At 62.7% G+C, this 17933-nt stretch overlaps 3 protein-coding genes across 9 annotated transcripts; all 3 read right to left on the reverse strand.

The window, feature by feature from the left end:
* Positions 1–1242: 1242 nt before the first annotated feature.
* LOC101796308 (zona pellucida sperm-binding protein 3) lies at positions 1243–4610 on the reverse strand. Its single transcript, XM_005021336.6, has 9 exons — positions 4183–4610; positions 3186–3304; positions 3007–3110; positions 2598–2775; positions 2391–2511; positions 2159–2250; positions 1919–2061; positions 1712–1801; positions 1243–1628 (listed from the first exon to the last, which is right to left on the reverse strand). Exons 1-9 carry the CDS (start codon positions 4564–4566, stop codon positions 1510–1512), a joined length of 1350 nt encoding a protein of 449 aa, XP_005021393.3. The 5' UTR covers positions 4567–4610; the 3' UTR covers positions 1243–1509.
* Positions 4611–5621: 1011 nt separating this feature from the next.
* Positions 5622–13694, reverse strand: LOC101796105 (protein PML). 6 transcript variants are annotated; one of them, XM_038184998.2, is made up of 8 exons: positions 12962–13694; positions 11991–12487; positions 11041–11621; positions 8774–8811; positions 7666–7897; positions 7469–7530; positions 6892–7030; positions 5622–6646 (listed from the first exon to the last, which is right to left on the reverse strand). In XM_038184998.2, the coding sequence occupies exons 1-8, from the start codon at positions 13274–13276 to the stop codon at positions 5886–5888; spliced, it is 2625 nt and encodes an 874-aa protein (XP_038040926.2). In that variant the 5' UTR covers positions 13277–13694; the 3' UTR covers positions 5622–5885. The 6 variants fall into 6 exon arrangements, with proteins under 6 accessions (XP_038040926.2, XP_038040925.2, XP_038040924.2 ...); XM_038184997.2 differs by having other exon boundaries at positions 11991–12490; XM_038184996.2 differs by having other exon boundaries at positions 11991–12493.
* Positions 13695–13839: 145 nt separating this feature from the next.
* Positions 13840–17864, reverse strand: STOML1 (stomatin like 1). Of its 2 annotated transcripts, none has more exons than XM_027466317.3 (7): positions 17717–17864; positions 17430–17536; positions 17178–17327; positions 16578–16781; positions 15871–16090; positions 15070–15270; positions 13840–14537 (listed from the first exon to the last, which is right to left on the reverse strand). In XM_027466317.3, exons 1-7 carry the CDS (start codon positions 17862–17864, stop codon positions 14335–14337), a joined length of 1233 nt encoding a protein of 410 aa, XP_027322118.2. In that variant the 3' UTR covers positions 13840–14334. The 2 variants fall into 2 exon arrangements, with proteins under 2 accessions (XP_027322118.2, XP_021129266.3); XM_021273591.4 differs by having other exon boundaries at positions 15070–15273.
* Between the last annotated feature and the right edge of the window lie 69 nt (positions 17865–17933).

The following is a 17933-nucleotide window of genomic DNA, read 5'->3' on the forward strand; positions in this document are numbered from 1 at the left end:
AGAAATGCCAGGGATTCCAGCAGGGAGCCTCCAGCTCTGGCAGAATATTTGGCAAAGGCGCTCGCGCTGACGAAAGATAAGGGCAGCGGGTGATGCTGAATCAGTAAATAAGTGGGCGGCCCCCCCCGGGGAGCCTCGGCACGAGGGCAGCAGCACGGCCGGGTCCTTGGCTCGGGAGGTCGGGGGGCTGGGGGTGCCAGGGCTCGAGCCCAGGGCTGGATCCCCCCTGGGGGGGGCATGGGGGCAGCTATTTGGGGTGGAAAGACCCCGAGCTGGGAGGCGTTTGGCTCTGGAAAGGGGAATTTCTGCTCCCAGCCGAGCCCTCACCGCTTGCCCCCGTGCCCTTCTCTCCCGTCTGTTCTGAGCGGAAGAGGACGCTGGCCCCGTCCCAGCATGGCCAGGAAAGGGGGCGAGCACAGAAAGTCCCAGAGCAACCCCACAGCAGCGTTTTTCCCCCCTTGCGCAAAAATACAAAGGAAGCTTGTAAGCATGTCTCATTTTCACTTATAGCACAGAACTTCAAGTGAAAAGGCAGCTGGGGACAGGGCTCAGGAGGGGACAGGAGCTGTTAAGGGGGGCAGCTGCTCATGGGTGCAAGCCACAGAGCATTCCCCCATCCCAAATCTCTTTATAGAGCTGATTTAGCCAAAGTTTTTCTTCCTTCTTGGAGGTGGATGGATGCTGCCAGCCTTCAGAGCCCCCGAAAGCCCATGCTGTGAGCGAGCCCAGCTCCTGCCACATCGCTGTAGCCCCTGCTTTGCTCTGGCAAATAGCTGTATGGGGCTTGGTGCCACCAAGCAGGGACATTGAAAAGGAATTTGGGGAGAAAAAAAAAACGAAAAAAAAAAAAAAAAACACACACACAACTTCTGGGGCGCCCTGCCCATGCAGGGCAGCAGAGGGAGGACCAGATGCCAACCCCAAACCCCTTCCTGGGGGGGAGCGGGGGCAGAAATTCCACTCCCTGCCCCAAGGACTGTTTGGGCACAGAAATATGTAACAAGCCTTGGGGAAAACGTGCAAACAGTCCTTGGGGCAGGGAGTGGAATTCCTGCCTCCCCCTGTCCCGGGCAGAGCCCGACCCACCCGCAGGGCTCCCCTCCTTGCCCCTCAGCTCTGCCTGGCTTTGGCTTAATTTCACCGTAAGGAATTACTGATGCACCACGGGAGCATTTTTAAGGCTAAATGCCCCTGTTTCCATGAAGGAGGGCAGGGTGCATGCTGATTTTTCACACCGGTTCCCTGTCGGGTGCCCCAGAGGGTCCCTAAGGCTCCACAAAGCCCTGCTGAGGGCAGGGAAAGGAGACCCAGACAGGCTGGGAGAGGCAGAGCAGCCCAGCTAGTGGGTTAAAACTGGGGTTTTTGGGTTAAAACTGGGGTTTTATGGGTGAACACAGGGATTTGCGGAGCTCACCCTCCAACATCCTTCTCTACCCCCACCCCAGGAAGTCCCCCAGCCTTTCAGGTTTCCTTCTCTTTATTAGACAGGCCATAAAAGCTGACAGCACCTCAGACAGCATTGCTGGGCCGGTGGCAGGCAGTCAGAGCTCCCAGAGCAGCGAGGATCAGGATGACCAAGCCAAAAATCGCAGCCAGCCCCAGGACCAGCCCCAGGTGCCCTCCTGCAGCTGGGGAGGAGAAGCAGGGAGGCGTTGTAGGGGCAGAGCTGGGACCTGCCACCGCCTGCCCCAAATCCCTGCCCTCACCCTACCTCCTGAGGGCGTCCTGCCCCTGGTGGGATGCTGCCAGCTGTGGATGAGCAGGGGGCCAAGCACAACGTCCTCTTCTTCCACCACAGGATCTGGAAGGGAGGACACCAGGGCTCTGATCAGCTCCTCTGGACACTTCTCTCCCCCAGGGACACCCAGCTCAGAGCGAGCTGTCCCAGCTGCACCAGATGCAAACCCCATAAACCTACCAGGCTGGGAGGAGAGGTCCCTCCGGGAGCGTCCTCCTTGCCAACGGGAGGGAGCCTGGAGCCTCCTGGAGAGCCCCCCCGAGGGGCAGCGCCGAGCCTCGCAGCAGGAGCACACATCCCGGGGGCCTTCCACGGGCACCCAGCTGCAAGAGAGCCCGGTGAGCAGCCCGCCCTTCATCAGGGACCCCTCACGTGCTTCGGGGTCTGAAGGAGAGGGCCCCGAGCCCCCCATGCACTCACAGGCTGCTGGCTTTGTCGAAGGAGCAAGCCTTGTTCAGGGCATCAGGAGCACGGTCAGCCAGGGAGGCTTTCAGGTGGCAGGTGATGTAGATCTGGGGGGGGAAAGCAGAGCAGAAGGGGTCGGCGCTGTTAGAGGGGTCCCCAAAAGGAGCACGGCCACCCCAGGGGATCCAGAAGTGACAAGTTGGGGAAGTGGTTCCCAACCAGGGGGTTCCCTTCGGGGAGGATTTACCAGGCTGCTGGAGTCTGCTGCGAACTTGAACGCCTCCACTGCGAACTGGAGCACGTCTGGACGGGGCCGCGGGGATACAAAAGCCGAGGTGGCATCGTCCAGCTGCCCATCCACCAGGCACCTAGGCAAAAAGGCAAGGCCGAGGGTTTCCCCTTGCCGAAATCCAGGAGGAAAGGTGTCCCTACCCGAGGCACGGCCAGCTCGTACCCGCTGAAGTCGATGAAGGCGTACTGGGGAGAGGAGCCCCTCTCCGGGGCTGGGGTGGCCACGCAGCTGTCCACAAAGAGCCGCAGGGGCGCGTGGTTCTCCGCATCCACCCCGGCTTGGAAGTGCAGCACCTCTCCCAGCTGGAACACGGCCGAGGCTCTCTCGGCACTCCAGTCATCTGGAAGCAGAGCAGGCTCTCATGAACTGGGAGCTGGGGGGCTCCTGGTGCTTCTCCTCTCCCACCCGAGGGAGCCCTGGTGGCTGCCCACATCACGCCAAAGCCCCAAAAGCACCACATCCGTGTCCCACCTGCACGCCCCGGGGTGAAACCAGCACCAACTGTGCCGCCTAGTTGAAGCCCAGCCACCCCAAAGGACCCTGCCCGAGGAGACCCCGTCCCCAAACCCACCGCTCATCAGGCGCAGGGAGAAGAGCAGCTTCTGCTCCGAGGCCATGGTGGAGTGGAAAGGTGCCCAGGTGGGCTTGATGGCACTGCTGCTCACGTTGCTCCTCCTGGGGAGAGGGATGCCCCGGTTAGAAGGCTCCGTGGCAGCAGGGTTTGGGAGGTCTTCATCCACATCCACTCACCTGGGGTAGTGGCACTCGATGGGAACCACAGCGGGGCTGGTGCGGATGATGATGGGGTTGCCTGCATGGAGCGGGCTGTAATTTAAGGTTGTGCTGTAGATTAGAGCATCGGGGGTCACCTGGGGAGAGACGAGATGCATTATCCACCATTATCCTTCAGCTAAAGGAGCTGAGCAGCACATTGAAGCCTGGCTCCTCGGTGCTGAGAGCTTTCCTCTGGCCACCAGCAGCAGTGCAGCAGCCACCCTGCCGCAGGGACGCTCCTGCCTGTCCCAGCACTGCCTGGCCAGCAGCACAGCTGGATGAAGAAGTGCTTCAGGTGTTTTTTTTTTTCCTCATTTCCATGTGCCCAGAAGGAGGGTCTGTCCCCCAGGGGGCTTTAGTGAAAACTTCTCACCCAGGTGGCCCCAAACCTCTCTGGAGGAAAGGGACCAAAGGCAGTTTCTTCTGGAGCAGCACCGTGCCATGCTCTGGCAACACTCCTGAGCTCAGCACCAGCTGCTGGGGCTCCTGGGCTGCATCGGCAGCACCCTGGAGGAGGTGAGCACAGCACACACGAGAGGATTTGGAGATCTGTCAGGAGAAACCCAACCTCTGCCTGGTCCGTGCCCTTCCCTGCTGATGGGCCAAAGCTGGCCCCCAGCCCAGACAGCACAGCTTCTGCCACCCCTAAAACCAGAATGAGATGTCCAGCTCCTGGGAAAGGCTTTTAAGCTTTTAAAGCCCAACCACAGCACTCTGCCAAAGCAGGACACGCTCCACCAAGCATCACATCAGCTCCAGCCCACCAGCAAGCAGCAGAGCATCACGGCAGCAGGGAGCCTGCCCTTGGCTAACAGAACCACCAGGCTTTACCAGCAGGCAGTTACAGGGCTGGCATCAACTCTGTGAGATGGAGGAGAAAAGCCATCCTGAAGCCCCTAGGGGGATGCCCAAACGCTCAGCATCCCTTCCCTGTGCACAGCACCACGCTAAAAGATCCAGCCCCCATCCTTACCCTGAGGGTGCTGCCGCACTCGTGCAGCCCAGCCACGAAGGTCACCACGTTCTCAGCAGCATTTTGGGCCGTAGGTGGGCAGGCAGCCGTGCCCAGGGTCAGGTCCCCAGCCCGGACCAGGCGCCCAGTGCCAAAGAGGTCCCGGTGCACCGTGAGCACCACCTGAGCCTCCTGGCACTGCACAGCCACAGGGTGCAGGGGGGCAGCAGCCTGGAGCTGGGACACATCCACCCATGCCCACGGGGAGAAGTTAGGGGGCTGCCCCACGGCAGGAGCCCCCCATAGCTCTGCCTCCCCTCTCAGGAAGCCCCAGGGGTTGTAAGCAGCCGCCTCCCCCAGCAGCCAGCAGAAAAGAGCAAGCCCCAGGCTGCTCCCCAGCCTCATCCTGCCCACCAGAGCCCAGCACAAGGAGCACCAGCTGCCACGGGGGCTTTTGTAGCCCTCGCCTCCTGTCAAGGGCAATTGGCAGCAGGTGAGAGCAGCTGGATCCCTGGGGAGCCCATCCTGGTGGGTGCTAATTAGCTAACGAGCTGCTGGGTCCCTTGCCAAAGAAGAGCTGTTGGATTTGAGCCAGCCGGAGGTTTTTGTGCCTTGCCTGGTAATAACCAGCCCTACCAAGAGATGAGTCCCACCTCCAGAGAATGGGGTCCTTGTGCTGAGGGGGGCTCTGGGGTGGGAAGGGGGTGGCATCTTCCCTCCCTTCAGGTCCCCAAACTTGTCCCTGTCCCAGCTCCTTCAGCCCTGCGGTGATCCCCGAGGAGCTGCTCGTGCCAAGGGCAATTGGGGATCTCCAGGGCAGGAGGGGTTCACGGCTGGCTCTTTACCCAAGAAAAGGTGATTTGAGGGCAGGAAGAAGAAGAGGACATTTCATCTCGAATCAGGTGGAATAATAAAAAGAAAAGAACAAAAAATCCTGCGTTTCTTGGGGAGGGACGCGTCCCAAAAAGCTCTGGGGCATTGGGCAGCCTCCAGGACCCGGGGGGGGGAGGATCGCGGAGCCCATAGCCCACCCCCCAGCCCAAAGCACGGCCGTGCTGCTGCGGGACGAGCCTCCACACGGTGGCATCCTCCCTCCGAGCCGCATTCCCTGCGGGATTTTAGCCAAAGGGAGGAAAACGCTTGTTTAACCCCTCCCTGAACAGACCCATCCCGCTTCCCGGGCCGGACCGGGGCTGGGATGAGCGGTACCAAAGCACCGAGCAGAAAAATGTTATTAGGAATAATAACAATAATAACGCTTTTATGGGAAATGAGGCATCCCCGAGGCCAGGTCCTCGTGCTGGGGACCATAAATCGAGGAGGAGGACCAGGGTGGCTCCGCGCAGCGGGGCGCTGGGGGCACCTCGGGGCTTTGCTCCTGGCCCCAGGGGACCCTCGGTGCGCGCCGGGGGGGCGCTGAGGGATGGGGGCGCAGAGGCAAACTATGTGTGACACACACCAAAATAGAGAAATGATTTATTTCATCTGCAGCCGGACGCTCCGGGCAGCAGCACCCATCCCCAAGAAAGCGTTTGGAAAGCTCCCCCGGCAGTCTGGTGAGCCCAGAGGGGACATGAAGGCACGGCGAGGTGACAGGAGTGGGGCCAGGACCAGAGCCACCAGACAAGGAAACAATGGAGGTAAAACCAGGGATGTGAGCCTGTGGATGAGCCGGGCTGCCGGGCCGCAGGGCAGCGCCAACTTTCACTTTCCAGTTTTCCTGTTCAGTTTTCCTTGTTTTTTACATCTTTCGGCACATTGCTGCCCGCCGGGGCCTCGCGGCTGTCCTCTTGCTGGCGCTGGAAGTAGAGCTGCACCTTGCTCAGGGTGCGGATTTTCTTTTCGGAGCCGTGCCGGTGAGCGTTGAGCAGAGCACGCAGCTTCTGGAGACCTTGCCCGGGGTCGTGCCGGTGGCAGGACCACAGCTCGGAGAGGCCGACGTTGCAGGATGCCAGCCTTTGGGCTGATGCCTTGTTGAGGAGCTTCTCCTCCAGCAGGGGCTGCAGGGACACCCAGCACTCCAGGCTGGCGTGGCTGAGGACCAGCCTGGGTGTCCTCAGCAGGTCGATGTCCAGCACCTCGCACAGGTCCTTCACGGCCCTGGCGCTCTCCATGGCGCTGTGGTCGCTGAGGTCCCGCCACAGGTAGCTGCTGGCCAAGTTCTTCAGCCTGTAGTTGTCCCTCTCGGGGACCTTCTCCTTTATCAGGGGCAGGATGTCCAGGAAGCCGTACACGGCGGCGCTGAACTCCTCTCTCTTGCCCAGGACCGTCAGAGCCTCCAGGAGGGTGGGAAGGGGCAGCGAGCAGAACCTGAACCCACCCAGGATGGGCTGGTGGACGGCGTAGAGGTGGCCAAGCAGGCTCCTCAGGCCGACCTCGCAGACGCTGTTTTTGGCCATCAGGCTGGGCAAACATTTCACCGGCTGGATGAGGACGGGCAGTATCTGCTCCCCGTCGATCACTGCCATCTGGATGATCTCGTTTTCTGGAGAAGAAACGAGGGAAGAGAGTGAGGAGAAACGAAGGATAAGCAGGATTAGTCTGACTCGGTGGGGAAATAAAACAGACCGGGCTGCTCTAACAGCAGCAGGGGGATGAGGGATCCATCCTTTTGTCCACCTCCACCCTCAGCTTCTGGATCAGCCCCACACCACGAATGGGAGGGCTCCTACAGCTCTTGGAGGGTGGACTAAAGAGAGGGGCTTAAGGCGTCCCCCGTTAGGATCTTACTCAAAATCTTGACGTCAAAGAAGACCAGGGACCCTTGTCTCGTGTCCATTGTGTTCTGGAGGCGGATGGGGAAGCCCAGGTGCTCTTCGCTGGTGCCGTCATCAAGCATGTTACCGAGACCTTCCAGCAGGCTGGAGTCCTGGAGGAGCAAAAATTGGCTCTTATCAAATGTCTCAAGAAGAACCTGGGTTGCAGCTCTGGGCGCTGATGTGTCCTGGAGGTTACCACAGCCCCAAAATGAATTCAAACTGCCTGCTGGAGCCCTCGGGGTGTAAGAAGCCCCTCCAGCTGGCCATGGAGAGTTGCCTCCTCCAGCACCCCAGACCAACGTGACGTGGCCATGGGGGGTGGCCCACTTGGACCCATCCTAACTGGCTTTCTGCTCAAAGGTGGCAGAAAAGCTGGGGCTACCAAAGAGCTGAAGGGTTTTGAGAGAGGTATTTTGGTGCTCGGGAGGGAAGAGTTCCTTGCCAGGGGGTGTGGGGACGGCCCTGGGGGTCTGGAAGCACCAAGTGGTGCAGCCCCCGTGGCTTAGACAGCGAGCAACACACGGCTGAGCACGGAGAGCTGCACTCACCTTGGAGTCCTCATCCACGCTGTCCTCTTCAGCGCTTTCCAAGCTGGGATTATTGCTATCTGCTGGGGTAGGAAAGGCATGCCCATGAGTTCCGACAGATTCCCCCTCAAGCCACAGATAAAAAATCCACCACGGTGCAAAATTCCCCCCGTGGCTTCATTGCTCAGGACACCACGAGTCTCAGGCACACCGCTTACCCGAGCCGCAGAGCCCCCCGTTGCCATCCAGCATGCCTTCCAGCAGGTTGTCATCCATGGCGAGCCTCAAAAAGCTGGTCCCAGGCTGCTCCTCGCAGCTCAGCCTCTGCGGCTCTGCCAGCATGTTCCATCCATCATCGTCCTCTTCAACCTTCATCACCTTCACTGGGGATGGCAGCGTGTTGGTGTCCTTGTCCGTCTTCCTCTTGGCAGGAGTGGAGGTAGAGGGGGCCTACGTGTGCAAAGCAGAGCCCGGTGAGCGTCCCCACGTGCTCAGGGAGGATATTTTGGTCCTTGGGCAATGCAGAGGTCTGAGGGAAGGACTGAGGGTCCCCAAGCCTTGCCACCTCTGGCCATTCATTTGAACCCAAGGTAACGATCCCAAGGTAGTGACCCCAAGGCAGGTGAGATGTGGTGTGAGTGCAGGTCCCACCACGCACCTTGCTTGGGTGAGCAAACATCTGCCCCTTATACCAGCCCGGGAATGTGATGGCTCCATGTGGGGACCAAAAGAAGGATTCAGGTGGGAGCAATGAGCAGGAGGTGGGAGGGTGGCAGATTGGTGCTTGGAGATCTGTGTGTATGGGGAGGGGGGTCCTGGGCTTCGGAAGGGCTTGGGGAGGGGGCGAGATGAAGCAGAGCAGAGGATTCCTGTTTGGGGAGATGGAGAGCAGGCATGGCACGGGGAAGAAGCTTCTTCCTGGAAGTGTGATTAATGGCCGTTGGTGCCTCAGAGGCAATTTATGGCTGATGGTGCTGTCCCCCAGCTGGTTTCCCAGCCCCGTGTGTCCCTGCCCAAAGCAAACATTCATCTTGCCCAGACAGGTTCTGATGTGCCCAGCACCACGTCCCCATCACTGGCACCACGCTCCCCTGCCCAGGTCCCACCCCAAATCCCCTGGGCAGGACCCCTCTGGGCCGTGCGTGGTGATGCTAGACCAGTCCCAGCCCGGGGGTGGGACTGGAAACCAGCAGAGAGCTCGCAGCAGGGTGGCTCTGCAGCCCAGCTCCCCTTCCAAAGCAAAGCAGGTGGGGAAGCAGCAGGCAAATGCTTGAGCAAAGGTAGCCCCGGATGAAATCCCGGCACAACACGAGCAGAAAGCCTCACCTGGTGGGAGTCTTCTGTGGCTGGAGCAGGGGCAGCTTCTGAAAGAACAAAAACACAGCGGGTTGAGAGCGAGCAGGGCTGGAGGTGCAGAAGGTGCAGGTGGCCACGGGGACGCTGGAGCTGTGGGTAACCACAAACCCCACCGGGAGATGCTGCAGAGGCCAGGTTCAAGCAGCGAGGCTGCAGGCTGGGTTGGAGCCCTGCCTGCTCACCCTGCTGCCCATCAAACCCTTTCTCCCCTGGGTTTGCAGCTTGTGGAGGTGCCCGCACATGCTGGGAAGGGAAAAAGGCTGTTAGTAGCATCATGCAGGGAGAAGTTAACACGATTTGGCAGCTGGGGGCACGCCACCCTGCAGACCCCAGCCCGGTGTCCCTCAGGCTCCGGCAGAAAAGTGGCTTTGGCAGAAAGCTGCCGTGGTCCTGCTCAAACCCCTGGTGGAGAAGCGGGGCACGGTTTGGGTAGCCCCAAGCCCCCGGGCTCAGGAGGGTCCCTCCAGGCTGCGACACCAGCAAGAGACAAAAGTTCAGCCCAGGAGGACTTTATTGGCACAGCAAAGCGTGACGGAGAGCTTGGTCCCTGGGGGGACACGCAGTGGGGTTTCCGAGCAGCCGCAGAGCAGCGCAGGTGTTGTGGTTGGCAAACAGAGCAGCTCCCTCTTGCAGACGAGGCTCCGTGCACCCCTCCTTGCTCGGAGCATCATCACGGTGCCACGACGGGGATGTCACTTCTTGTCACTTCTTCCTCCTCTTCCTGGGCCTGCTGCTGGGCTTGCCCCTACAGGGGCACTCCCTGGGAGACACAGACCTCGGGGGGCTGGCGGGGGGCTCAGGGGCAGGGGGAGATGCTGCAGGACCGGGGGTGGTCTCGTCCCCCTGCAGGACGCTGGAGGGGAACAGCTCCAGCAGGTCGGAGGGGAGCGTCGGCCAGTCTGGGTTTTGGGGGTCCTGCGAGGGGTTGGGCACGGCCGGGGGGCTGCAGCACGGCTGCAGAATTGTCCCCACGGCGGAGGCGAGGGCACCCAGGGAACGGGACATGGACTGCACGCCCCGGGACAGGGCTGCCAGGTGCTTGTTGGACCTGCAGTGAGCCCGCAGCAAGCAGGAGGCGACCCGCAGGAGCTCGGCGACCTGCTGCGTGTGTGACCTGGCCCAGGAGCCGAAATCTTCCTGCGGGGAGGCCTGGGAAGTCCTGGGGAGAGGCGTGGTGTCCCCACGGGTCCCACGAGGTGATGCCGAGCCTTCCTCCACTTCTTCATCCCTCTGCTCGAGGGACGTGTCCCCTCCCCGGCCGGGACACATCTCCCCAGGAGGCTGAGGCAGGAGGCTGAGGCTTGGGGTGCTGTCATCTTCAGATGGGGCGTCCCGATGGGGAGCAGAGGTACCTGCCGTGGGGACGGGGGCTGAAGGGAGCAGGAGAGGGGCGTCAGGAGGTGCTGCCAGGCTGCTCTGGTGAGGGGAGCTGGAGGGGTGCTGCGTACCGTGGGGGGAGACGCAAGGAGCGGGGCGGGAGGCAGCTCATCCCCAGGAAACCGCAAGCTCCAGCCCTGGGGAGCTCAGCTGTGGAAGCCCACGGCTTGCCAAGAAGGACACAGCCCAGGTCTGAATGGCATCAGCCCTGACAGCAGCAAGGGGATGGAGCGGAAAACCCCACAAATGTCGCTTGTTCTCCCCCCATTTGCAGGAGGGATGCTGACACCTGACTGCTCCTGGCTCCATCTCTGCACACACCATGGATGCAACGGCCTCTGCCGTTCCCAAAGCACCACATCCCGCCTGGAGAGCTCGGGGAACACCTGGGGGAACCCACCTGCGGCCAGCCCGGGTGTCCCTGGAAGCCCTTCACCCTGCCGGTCAGATATGCCATCCCAAGGCAGCAAACAGAGGGGAAATCACTGCCCCAGGTCGCCCTGAGCAGCCCATGATGAGCAAGGCCAAATGGGATGGAGCCAGCAGGGCCCGGGGACAGACGGGACACCTGCACATGCCACAGCCCCATGAGGGTGCCAAGGTGACCCAGTCCTCCCCACGTCAGCCTCCCTGTGAGCCTCTGCTCCGTGTGCCACACATCCAGGTGCCACAAACCTCCCTTAGCCCATGGCACGGCCCGGTGCCAGCCCTCCCACCACAACTGCATCCAGGGGCCGGCAGCACGCCCCAACAGCAAGAGTCCAGAAGGAGACTTGAAACCCAAGCAGAACACCGCCTCCTGCAGGGTTTTGACCTCCAGCCCCGTTTCCAGCCTCCCCCCGGCCTCCCCACGTCCTCACCTGCGTGCCCCTCGACGCGCTCGGCCAGCGCCTGCAGCCTGGCGCGGCACTCGGCGAAGTCCCCGTGCTGCGCTCGGCCCCCGGCCGCCGGTGGCCGCAGCCGCTGCAGCTCCCGCAGCGCCTCCCTGACGAAGGGCTGCATGTCCATCACCTCCTGCTCCGTGGCGTACAGCCTCATCTTCTCCACCAGCCGCTCGCCCGCCTCCATCCGCCGCAGCACGCCCTCCACGCGCCGCAGCTCCCCCGCCAGCTCCCGCCGGCCCTGCTCCCGCCGCCGCTCCACCAGCCCCAGCAGCTCGGCCTCCTCGCGCCGCACCAGCCGCACCAGCTGCTCCACGCGCTGCCGGATCAGCTCCCGCGTCTCGCCGCTCGCCGCCTCCAGCCGGGCGGCCTCCTCCTGCAGCGCCGCGCGCGACGCCTCGAAGCCGCCCCGCCGGCGCGCCAGCTCCCGCCCGGCGGCCGCCAGCTCCTCCTGCCGCCGCTGGATCTCGGCGCCGATGTCGCAGTGCTGCCCGGCGTGCTGCGTGTCCAGCAGGGCGCAGATGCAGCACACCAGCTTCTCGCACTTCTTGCAGTAGATGCTGCAGGTGGAGCGGGGGGTTAGGGCACGGAGCAGGGTGAAGAGGGGACTTTGCAAGAACTGCTCCATGGGGGTGTTGGAGCATCGTGCCCATAGCCATTTGGGGGACTCCTTACCCCCAAAACGCCCCCAGGCTGGTCCAGCACCACCACCCACACCCCTTCCTCCTGCCCAAACCAGCCGCCTTCCTCCTGTGCTCCAGCAGCCTCGTGCCCTGCCCTCCCCTGTCCCATCACCACCTTCCCCACCAAACCTCCCCGCGGTCCCCAGAGCTCACCCTCCCACCCATCTCGGGGACCCGGTGCCAACGGGGACAGCAGAGGGCCACCAACGAGCTTGGTGACATGAACCCAAAGCGTGCCAGACCTACCTTAGGGTCTGGTTCTTGTGGGTGGGGTTGGAGCAGGCCAAGCTGCCGGTCCTCCTGGCGCCCTGGAGGAAATCCTTCAGCGCCCCCGCCCTGATGTCCGTCACCTTCCTGGCCTCGTGGCTCTCCCGCTTGAGGTAGCGCTGGTGGGCCTCGAAGCAGGTGGTGCAGAGGAACTCCTCGCACTCGGAGCACCAGTACTCGCCCTCCCTCCTGCAGTTGTCGCAGAGCAGCTCGGCCCCGCCGGCGATCCTGCGGTAGACGCGCAGCCTGGCCTGCAGGCTGGCGAAGAGCACGTTGTCCACCTCGGGGATGCCGTTGGGCTGCGGGATGGGCTCCTGGCACACGGGGCACTGCCCCACCGGCTTCTTCTCGCTCAGGCAGCCCAGGCACAGGCTGTGCAGGCAGGTGAGGAGCTTCAGGCTGGGCGATTCCTGCCGGCAGCCCTCGCACAGGACGAACTGGAAATCTTCCTCTTCCTCCTGCTGCTGCTGCTGCTGCTGCTGCTGCTGCTTGGGGAGGGAGGAAGAGGGAAGAGGGAAGGGCGCTGAGCGCTCTGCCAGCTTCACAAACCGCAGCTGGAGGAAGGAGGAGCATGGTGCTTCCCGCTTCCCTCTGGCCATGCCCCGAGGCTTGTGTGCAAGGGGACCCCACGGGGAGCAGGAAACGCAGCCTCCAGCCCCCAAACCCAGCCTCCAGCCCCCAAACCAGGTCCGTGGAGGCACACAATGAAACATCCTGGATCCTGCCGGAGCACAGCACTTCCCACCACTCCCAGCATCCCCCTCCCCAGCCTCCTTCCCCCCAGCCCAGCTCCCCTCTTGCCCCATTCCCAGCCTTTCTGTCTCCCGTCCTGGCCTCCCAGCAGAGGCTGACATCCTCCCTCTCCTCGTTAGCCTCTCCACCCCGTGGCCTCCAGCATCCTCCCTTCCTCCCCATCCCCGGCAGCATCCCGACATTGCCCAGGGGCTCACTTGGTCGGGGCTGGCCATGGTGGAGTGAGGGACCCCCAGCTCGCCACCGAGCCTCCCTTTGGCTTCTGCTCCTTCTGCTCCTTCTTTCTGCTCCTTCAGCCCACTTTCGATTTCTCCTGCGCTGGAGCCAGGCTCCACCTTCGAGGTGGGCAGGCCGGCAGCGCAGAGCCCTCTGCTGATGGCTGGCAGGAAGGGCTCTGCCACCAAAGGGGCTTTTCCTGGGGGACAGGGGGCCTGGAGGGGACGTGGAGCTCTGCAGAGCATCTCCATGGCCCTCTTTGTCCTGGGGGGGGCTGTGCCCTGCTTCCCATCCATCCCATCCAACACCCAGCAGTGTGCTGGGAGCAGCCGCTGGCAGCTATGGGACTGCCACCAAGGGGGGGACACCACCAAGGAGGGGACCACCACCAACAGGGAACGACCTCCGAAGAGGGGATGACCCCCAAAGAGGGGATATTTGCCCGCCAGGTCCCCAAAATGTAGCCCAAGGAAGGAAGAATGAGGCCAATTGAGCCTTTAGCTGGATGGGGAGCCCCCTGCTCTGCTTGGTGCCACCCAGCCCCAAGCTTTGAGGAAGAGATTTAGCAGGTGGTTTGGTGTGAAATGTCTCGGTTTTTGATGCCACCAGTCAGCCTCATCCTGCTGGTCCTGCAAAATGTTCCAGGGCTGGCTGAGGCTGCCCGGAGTCTGAAATATTGGGTGCTGGAGGGGAGCTGAGCATCCCCGGAGAGACTCTTGGTAGGGCTTGGGGTGTTTGCGTGGTGAGATGGAGCCCGCGGCACCTCCACGCAGCACCCTCCACGGGCATCAGCTCCCCTGGGGGTGCAGCAGGGTGGGCTGAGGAGCACAGCTGGCCCAAATCCTGCCCGCAGAATTCATCAGCTGCCTCCAGCCCAGCTTTATTGTCCGCCCGGAGGTGATAGAAGCTTACAAAATAAGGAAGCTTACAAAATAAATAGATATCTGTGTACGCCTATATACAGTGCACACCCCCCCCTGCGGACAGACCTCACGGCACGCATGCAAAGAAGCACGTCGAAGCACAATTAGCGCGGTCACTTAACACAGGGCCTGGCTGCCTCCAGGCTGGGCATTCCCCAAAACGTCCCCAAACTCAGCCCCAAACCCGGCCGCAGCATCCCCGAGCTGGGGCACCGACTGGTTCCTGCCCAGTAGCGTGGGGTGAGAACAAGGATAAGGGCTGGCAGCGGAGCTCACCGAGCAGGTGAAGCTTTTGCTGCCTCAGTTTCCCCGCTCGGGTCTTCTCCTGCCTCCTGCCAGCTCCCCGGGGAGGGCAGCAGGGCCTCCAGGGCGCTCCCCCAAAACTTTGGGGTCCTGCGTTCCGCCCCGACCACGACGCACACCGCCACGCTCTATCTGCGCTGCTTCATCGCCTTGAAGAGCTCCTCCAGCTTCAGGGCGAGGTGCAGGTCGCCCCTCACCTGCAGCCGCCCGCTCATGTAGGCGCTCAGGGGGCGCAGCTCGCCCAGGACCAGGTCCTGCAGGTCCTTCTCCGACAGCTCCAGGACGACGTCGGGGCTGCCCTGGGGGACGCCGCGGCCAGCCCGCCCGCTGCCTGCAGGGGGGAGAAGTGGAGAGGTTTGGGATCCAGCCTTGCCCGCTGGCATTTTCCCCATCATTTCACAGGGACCGAGTCTGGGCCACGTGGCAGACAAGGGGCTGGCAGGGGGGATTTGGAGGCAGCAGTCCTTGCTGAAGACAAATTTCTCCTGCGCTGCTCCACTGATGTCCTGTTCCAGCGGTCAGCCTCCCAGCCCTGTCCCGCTTTGGCCGTGGCCACCAGAAAAACCACCGGTGGTGCCCGTGGGGGATGGATGAGGGGATGCCTGTGTGGCTGTGGTGCTCCCCACACATGTCCCCCTCGGGGCCGGTGGCAGACAAGAGCCACCAGCCCCTGATCCATCCCACTCGGCCAGCCACGAGGAGACCTGGCTGCCGGTTTTCCACCGGTGCTCTCTTTCTGAAGGAAAACCCACGTGTTTAACCCAAACCAGAGGCCACTTCGCACTTCCAAGGAGCACGAACCCCCTCGGGGAGGCTCCAGAAACCCTCCCCAAATGCACCGCACGCCCCCGAGGAGCGGTGACCTGAGGAGAGGTCGATGAAGTAGGAGCTGCGTGCGCCGCCGGGCAGGGCGATGTCCACCTGGAAGGATGCTCCCACCTGGCCCACCAGGGCCTCGCAGAGGACGGGCTCCACCGCCGCCAGCAGCTCGTCCGCGCTTGGCGTCCTCCGGGCGAGGTGGGGAGCGCCGGCAGGCTCCACCTCGCTCACCGTCTCCACGCTGTCTGCTGGGGGCAGAGGGGCACAGGAGGGGACACTGGGTGGCGAGCTCTGCTGGTCCCCAGGGAGCAGAGAACCCCATTTATCCAGAGGATTTCCAGCTCAGCGGGAGGAGGAGAACAGCCTTTTGCCCATTCCATTTCCCACCGAGCGGGTGGGAAATGTTCCCAAAAGGCTTTTCCTGGGCACAGATTGGTTTGGGGTTTCCAAGAAATGGGTCAGCGTGCCGCCTCCTCCTCCCGCCCCCGTTGGTTCCAGTTTCCCTTCTCGTGCTGCTCCTCCCAGAGCCGAAACACCCGAAGAAATGGAACAGGCAGTCCAACAGCAACTGTGGGCTGCAGCTTTTCAGTATTAGGAATAAGAAGGGGCCTGAAGAGACACGCCTGTCCTCATACCTCCTGCCTGTCTTCGCCCTATGACTCAAAGCACAGGGAGACAAAACCTCCCCATGGCTCCCCCAGCTTGCCTTCTGTTCCCTCCAGGCTCCCCGCGCCCCATCCCAGCTCCCGCAGACCCTCTCCTCCTCTCCCCAGCCCCTTCTCATCACAACGGGGCACGCAGCGGGGACACCCCAAGGAAAAAAGAGGAGCTCCCGTCCTCCTCACCTGCCTCGGGGGCGGTGGGCACGCTGCTGGCCAGCGCCAGGGTGGTGCCGAGGAGGTGGGCAGCCAGCTGCTGCGCGGTGCCGTCCAGCCCGGCCACCGGGGGCACGGTGGCCAGAGGTCCCACAGGGGTGTCACGGGGGGGCTGCAGCACAGCCTCCATGGTCAGCTCCACGCGGTCCACCTCCAGGCCCCAGGACTTGGTCATGTCGTTGATGTCCAGCTGCAGAGCCGGGAAGAAGGGAAGGGAACAGGGAGACCAGCTACGGCAGCATCCCGCAGCTCTTTTGTGCTCCTGCTACCCCTGGTTTTGGGCTCGGGGTGGTGGAGCAGGCTTGCCAGGCCACCTCCTGCAGTCTGGCCGCTCTCACACACAGCCCTGCTCCTCCAGGGGCTCTCCCGGCCCCGAGGAGCTGGGACGAGGACGGCTCTGGTGGGTTCCCTTTCCATGGCTCCCTCCCAGGCTGCTTCCCTGGTCACCACGGGCTGGCACAGGGCTCCACCAGACCACCCCGGAGACCCCAAAGTTGCCACCGTATCACTCCACCCCCCTTTTAGATCCTATTCTGTAGATGTTTAACCCAAAAGCTCTCACCCTGGCCCATGGAGGGCAGCAGACACTGCCCTTCCACCCTGCTTCTTTCCCCAAAATCCTTTCCCCTTGGCACCCCACGCGTTCTGACCCCACAAAACCCACGGGCTGCCCTCACCAGCAGCTGCTCCCCGATGTGCAGCCTCTCGGCGTGGATCTCCCGCAGGCTCTTCTTGCCCAGCGCCTTGGTCATGGCGTTCTGCGCCGTCATGCGCGTGGCCGCCACGAGGTCCTTCACCACCAGCACGGACAGCACCGGGTCCCACACGCGGAACTGGACGTCGGCACCCATGGAGATCACCGCCCCGTCCCTGGAGGTCAGCTGGGAGAAGGGACTCAGGATCTCTCCCCTTCCTCACCCCACAGCCCATCCTGAGAGCCTGAGAGCCAGGAACCAGCTCTAGATCCCTTCAATGGGAGGGTGGTAAGGAACAAACCCAACCCAAACGGTGATATTTGGGCTGATGTGAATATCAAAGCCAGCTTCCAGCTGTTATCAGGAGACGTCAGGATAGGGGATGATGTCTTGGAGATGTTCAACGTGCGTTGAACAAGGCGTGCAAGGTCAAGGGGAGCTTTCCAGCCCCAGGCAGGGGGATCCTGGGTGGGGATCCCCACGATTCCCCCCACGAGGGTGGAGAAAACGAACGCTGCGGGCAGCACAATGTCAAAACCCATCCTCTCCAGGGGGCTCGGGGGTGTCTGGAGGGCAGCTCACCTTGCAGGGGGGCACGTTGAAGGCCCTGGTCCTCAGGTCCACGCGCTGCCAGTGGTCGATGAAGGGCAGCAGCAGGACCACGCCGGGTCCCTGCGGCGCCCGGATGCGGCCCAGGCGGAAAATGATCATTCGCTCGTAGGCGGGCACGATCTGGGAAGGGAAAACGTGGGCCAGGGCAAAAGGACAACCCCGGGCCGTGCCGGGAATTAGTTGTTCACCCCGCAGGGGATGGGTCCCCGCCACGCTCCTTACCTTCAAGGCGAACCAGCCCGAGATGGGGAAGGTGACGACCATCAGCAGGAAGACCAGGGAGGTGATGATGCCGTGGCAGATCCAGGCCAGCCAGCCCTGGGAGGACTCTGGGGGGGGGCAGCAGGGGATGTGCACCCGCTCCCACACCCCCTTCCCCACCAGCACGGCCCAGCCGTGCCTCTCCCCACACCCCAGGGGAGGCAGCAGCGTGAGGGCAGCCAGCCAGAGCGACACCCTACAGAAAAACCCCAATATACAGGAAGGCAGCACCTCCCCTCTAAGCTCACCTGCACCATTCCCAGCCGGTGCCAGGGGGTCCTGCTTGGCCCCAAAGGAGAAGAAGCCCTTCTGGGCACCGTAGAGCCCGATGCTGGACTGCTGGAAGCGGTCGAAGTCCCCCAGGGGCAGAGCCTGGTACCCCGAGCGGCTGAACATCGCGCGGCGGGGCGGAGAGGCAGCGAGAAAAACAAACCAGAAACCCCAAACAGCAGCCCTGCTGCCGCG

Source organism: Anas platyrhynchos, chromosome 11 (assembly GCF_047663525.1).
Source record: "Anas platyrhynchos isolate ZD024472 breed Pekin duck chromosome 11, IASCAAS_PekinDuck_T2T, whole genome shotgun sequence".
Taxonomy (NCBI): domain Eukaryota; kingdom Metazoa; phylum Chordata; class Aves; order Anseriformes; family Anatidae; genus Anas; species Anas platyrhynchos.